At 37.7% G+C, this 5,842-nt stretch overlaps 1 protein-coding gene across 3 annotated transcripts; it reads right to left on the bottom strand.

Moving 5' to 3' along the window:
* Positions 1-408: 408 nt before the first annotated feature.
* LOC137742182 (uncharacterized) lies at positions 409-5,537 on the bottom strand. Of its 3 annotated transcripts, none has more exons than XM_068481981.2 (10): positions 5,227-5,537; positions 5,046-5,147; positions 4,892-4,937; positions 4,558-4,633; positions 4,074-4,443; positions 3,086-3,335; positions 2,503-2,739; positions 2,303-2,422; positions 1,116-1,571; positions 409-730 (listed from the first exon to the last, which is right to left on the bottom strand). In XM_068481981.2, the coding sequence occupies exons 1-9, from the start codon at positions 5,296-5,298 to the stop codon at positions 1,123-1,125; spliced, it is 1,722 nt and encodes a 573-aa protein (XP_068338082.2). In that variant the 5' UTR covers positions 5,299-5,537; the 3' UTR covers positions 409-730; positions 1,116-1,122. The 3 variants fall into 3 exon arrangements, with proteins under 3 accessions (XP_068338082.2, XP_068338074.2, XP_088542070.1); XM_068481973.2 differs by having other exon boundaries at positions 2,503-2,745; XM_088685944.1 differs by having other exon boundaries at positions 2,503-2,745; positions 5,060-5,147; positions 5,227-5,408.
* Positions 5,538-5,842: the final 305 nt, after the last annotated feature.

The following is a 5,842-nucleotide window of genomic DNA, read 5'->3' on the forward strand; positions in this document are numbered from 1 at the left end:
AAAAGAATGTTATGGAAGCCTTACAAAATGAGGAATGAATCTACTTCTTATGGTTGCCACAGTTGAACATGTAGTTTCCGATAATTTCGATACCAGAATGCTTAAAGAACTTCATAATCGTGGTGTGCTTATAGAACGTTTTCAAGCTTTTGTTTTTATGCATAGTCTCATTTCAGTTAAATGAGAGAATAGACTGATGGTAGAGCTAATTCTAGTAAATAGCAGTATAACTAATTTCACACATCAATTTTAATGCTGTAAACAAAACCACTTAATATCGACAAACATATCGACTGTTAACATGCTAGTTTATTGATAGTATAGAATTGTCGATATTATGTCCATATACTTGTTCGTTAAAATGAAATTTTATATAAGGAAAGAAAACGTCGATGCGACATCTTAGTATTTAGTCAGACAAGAGACATAATATATTGGCCCAAGACTGTTGGAGAGTTTCCATTATATCCACATCATATTAGAACCGAACGTAAAAACTACAAGATTTTACATAGGCACACAAATCTCTCCATACATAGTGGACCGGAAAACAAGACTGAAAGGTTAACTCAAAATCCAGCAGCATGGAAATCCATGCCTCTTTGGTCTCTCATCCTTCACCGGTTTGCCTTGTTTCCGAGTTTTTGAATATATATCTTCGACTTTCACCACAAATTACAGCTTGTACGGCGCTTAAACTCATTCTTTCCCCACTTCCACGTATCTCCACCTGTGTAAAACCGTGCATTAGTAATTGCTTTCCCAATGAAAAGAAAAGAGATTATTCAATCCTTCTTAATATGTTGAACCATATCCATACATCATTATCATTATAACTTGGTCGAATTTTCATATACATATGGTTGGTCATCTTTTCTTTCTTTTTCGATTATAGTAACTAACCGAATATTAGCAAAGACTAGGGCCCCGAAAGATAACCAACAGAGCAAGAGGGACTTGCCCTTTTTAATCACAATCTAGTGAACAAAACTAAGAGGTAAAGGAAATCCACTTAAGTAAAGGTCAAGGACTCAAGAGGTTATATGAGACCAACTACTGTCACTTATATAATATACAGAGAACAAATGGAAAGAGAAAGGCATAGAGACACCAACCGGAATATTAATCTGAATCAGAGGAGATTTGAGAACGTGGATCTAGTGTTGCAATCATTTTCGACAGCATCTCACCCATGTCTTCCAATTCATCCTTTGCAAATCCCCAACTTCTAACTAGCTCCGCCCCAGGTGCTCCTCTAGCAATCCCACTGCTACGGAGGCCGCTCAATCTATTCTGTAAAAATGGCAAGACAGCACTGCTAGACCGTAGTCTAGCTGCCATGGGGATGAAATGGACATCAAGTGATCCCCTTGATGGGGAACCAACAATTGGCGTGCTCAAAAGTTCACCATGTTGGCCGACAAGGTTGCCAAAGATTGAAGGAAAAGGCAAAGGTATTGGAAGAGGACATTGAGCCACTGACAGATGGCAGAACATAGGCCTTGTTATTGCATGCTCATAGGCAGAATGGACTGTGTCCTTAACTTCAGAAATTGATGCTCGATGACCTCCTGTTGAACAGAAACAATGAATTAAAATATAATAAGCATCCGGTCCACACAAGGTCCAAAAGTACATTTCATACTTTTATTCCTTCCCAAACTCGTCATTAATTCTCAAACTAATTTGTTCGGATACCATGTCAAAAGAGTGGAAATTTTAAGTTTCACCAATCAAAGGCTTTGTAATTCCACAAGCACAAAACTCACATTTCCTCTAAAGTAACAAATTAGCCACCAATGAAATGCAGTACAGATTCAGAGTGTAATCAATGACAGTGAACGTGATAACAAGAATAAGATGGAAGAAGAGCGCAGTTATCACAAGAGCGACATTTTTGGAGATATTTTTGCCAAGAAATATAGATGGATTTAAGTCTTTCCTGAGTTATCTTGTAAACTCTGATAGATGGTTTTAAGTCTCTCCCAAGTTCCAGTTAACAGATACCACTAGATTTGGTTTCTAGTGAACAAAATGTCATGACCAAACAAAAAAAAAAAGGCTTATAACCTTAAGATTTTAGATCTATTTAATGCCAACGCTCAAAGTTACATTGCTCTAGCCAGTAGCCACTAAGGCAACTAAGCGTTCATTAAATTTCATATTCAGAAAATATAATCATTGAACAATGTGCCAAAACTGCACAGTATGAAGTATCCTGAATGAGCATGTTTAACGTTCTCTAGGTACTAAAGAAAAAATAATAAAGAAAAACTGGTGCTTCACTGATCTAGAAAAGTACCTGATCCTAGGGCCCCATGGACTATCATGGATTCTACTGACTGTAAATCCTCGACATCTTCTGCTAGCTCTGGTGTCAATGGCTGCAAATTCCCTGTTAAATTTTGACCAACCCAATTCCCTGTTGCAAAATGACAATAATTAACCAAAATCACTGCTAATAACTGAGGGTCTGATACAAAAATTGATTGAAGTAAATACCAGTTAAAGAAGGGGATGGCATTGCAGCATCCAGAATGGCAACCATATTCTGCCTAGCTTGCCCTGATAGGATTTGCACAAACTCATTAATAGTCACAGCACCAGAAGCATAAGATGAGTCTGCAGTGGGCCCGAGTGGTTCCATTCGGAACGGAAGACTAATAGAATGTAGGGGAGCAGCATAAGCTGCACTGCAGTGATAAGGCTTTTCATCATTGATGCTGAGAAATCTTGAAGCTTTACCTTTCAAATCAAGTGAAGAGAATATTATTCCACAAGAAAGTGTAACTTATTCGAAACAGAGAAACCAAGAGAGTATCTACACTCTCATAGAAACTGAATAGCAAACCACTGGTTCAAATGAAGCTTTTAGACCTAGCCCCCATATCAATTATGCCAACACTCCTTTTGGTGGGCCATTTAACAACCTAAGCAAAGTTCCTGGCAAATAGGATGACACCAGATATCCAAGGGGAAAAAGGGCTCTAAAATCACAATGTTGGACCAACATGTAAAATGAATCTGAAGAGACTTGAAAATCAATTGAATGAATAATGCATTCAATAAGTGCAAGATTTCTTACTTGTACTCAATGAGGGTAACCCAACTGGAACAATCAATTTGCATAAGGATGATAGCTTTGAAAATGAAACTGCATCGTGAAGCTTCCTACTAACTCTCTGCTTCTGGCTTCTGGGGTCCATGGAAGAACCAGGACCACGCACAGCATAGAGCAACACTGGAGCATTTGTGTATTCATCTGCAATACTCTCCAGAACATCCACAGCTAGAGGAGAGAAACCTCCCGAGTCATCAACGATGAATTGAAAACCCTGCCAAAACACAAAGACTCAAGTTTATACATAAAAAAATTCATGTTGAACACCAACATTAAGAGGCTTACGCAAAAAAGGAGAGCTGAAAATTCATTTGAAACTGAAAATACTGGATACTACTTCTACCCTAGATGTTCAGAAGGCTAACAAAGATATACTTACCAAAGTCAGTATTAGCCTGTGCAGCGTTCAGTCTCCAAACAATTGTCCATGTAAACACAGCTCATGTAGTTTGGACAGTGAACACAATTGTCCATAACTAGAAGGACACTATTTATACATAATCAATAGAAAGTACACATAGAGTATATTTGACAGCAAAAGATGGTTTTTATGGCAGATGAATAATTAATACAACAACAACAAAGCCTTATCCCACTAAGTGGAGTAATTAATGAAGACCAAAAAAGAAGAGTAATTTCAGAAATATGTCAAGATCTTTAACACCATAACTTGAATGAAAATTTTAGAAGGACAACAAATTCACTCTTTGAATATTGTCAGCCCTTCCGACTTCAGTATCTACATATGTGAAATATGCATGTACAACGGAAAACGGGGTTGGTGTAGTAGCCGCTATACCAAAGTAGGCATCACACACTCCTTAGTAGCTCACTTAACTAGCACTAACCAACAGCTTTAGAGCGAAACTCAACCCCTCCACAAAACCAACTAAGCCAAGAAAAATGTAAATAGATCAAAGTAAAGGAGAATGGTTTGTACGACAAAATATACCTGAATATGGTCGCACTCTTCTACGAAAAAGCGAAGCCTCTCACTAACTTCTTCTCCCTGTAAACCTGCTGATAAGGATTCTCTTCCAATCCCGTAATTGTCAAATTTCTGAGGATCCACCCACAATCCACTCAATTCATATAAACTCTGGGGATGATAGTGAACTTTTGAAAAGTCAGTCCAGTACTGGACCCCATTTTCTAAACTCTCCACTTTGTCACTGTCATGAATTTCTCTTCGACAACTCTTCTCCCCAGCATTGACACCATTTCCAAGAGTCAAAAGATTCACCTGCTCTTCCTCATACAAACTTTGTAAGAACAAATTCTTCTTATGAGGCTCGGCGACTTGAGTAGTAACATTACCACCCCTACACATTGGTCCAGGGGATACTAAATTCATATATACAACAATAAAGAGAGCATATATGGTAACACATTCAAATTCACAATTTTTTAAAGCCCCAATAAAAAAAGGGTCTGACCATGTGTAAATGTTTGATGATGCAGATGAACTCTCATCATACAACGTGCCACGTGTACTCATAGACCCGAGGGAACCTGCAACAGGCAAAAAGAATGAAAATTTACGACTTCCATACATTCTAGGGCTCGTTTGGAAGTGACTGAAGCGCTTATAGGGAAAATGCTTTTGGTTCCGAAAGTACTTGAAGTGTTTTTTTAGGATTCACTTGTGTTTTTACTAAGGATTGGTTCCAAAAACATTTTCACCAAAAGAGCTTTCAATCTTTTCAAAAGCACTCCAAACGAGCTCCTAGGCCACCAAATACACAAACCCAATTGAAGTTTTAAAAGTACCTTGAAGATCAACCGAAACGAGGCGGGGAGTGTAAGTCACAGTGCCCTGTTCATGTCAGAATTCACCAGTCAAGTAAAGAAAGTGAACCATAAGCAAAACAATTGGTTTAAACTGTCTAAATTGTAAAATTGAAAAACTAAGAAATCTGCAAACCTGGTGCGTCTCACCAGAGCGGTAGAGCACGTCCATGTTCAAAGACTGATTCTTGAATACCGGGTCGGAGTAAGGGTCCTCCGCCAACCCAAGTAGTTCATCCTTCAAACATATATGAATATGCTAAGAAATTTGCAGAAAGAAACAGTTAATGGGTTTTTGAGTAAAGCTGTACAAGTACCTGGAAGTTCCAGAAGTGGGAGCCCACGAAATTTGCAAAGCTTCCAACTTGGAGAGTGACGAGTTCTCTCATGGTTCCGGAACTAGAGCTGAGAAGCGGTCGGAGAGAGGGAAGGAATTTGGAGGCAACCCTCGGTGAGTCGGTTGGTAGGCCACGCCGCCACGCAGTTCTAAACTTGGACTATTTAAGTACTGAATTAACTGGAATTAATTCTTGTAAATTAATCGGCCAACGAGTTTCATTAAGTACTGAATTAACTGGAATTAATTCTCCTAAAACTTTGAAATTATATCAATTTGCAGTTTTTGTATATTTATCCATTAAATTGATGAGATTTTTAGGCTATATAAGTTTACATGTCAATCGAGTTACAAGTTTCATGATTACCATATCATCACTTTAATGAACTTTTAAATAATTTATTAGATAAAATGTGTAAATGAATACAATTTCAAAACCTTACTGGAAATATGAGAAAATTAACATCTTATGGCTTCTATTAAAAATATCCAAAATATGAAATGTGCCAAGTGTAGTTAGCCCATTTAAAATAATGAGTACAAAAGTGTAATTTACTCATTTAGGCATTTTAACAAACAGGTTGTATGCATAGATA

This window comes from Pyrus communis, chromosome 15 (genome assembly GCF_041283825.1).
Source record: "Pyrus communis isolate YQ-2024b chromosome 15, ASM4128382v1, whole genome shotgun sequence".
In the NCBI taxonomy this organism is placed as follows: Eukaryota; Viridiplantae; Streptophyta; class Magnoliopsida; order Rosales; family Rosaceae; genus Pyrus; species Pyrus communis.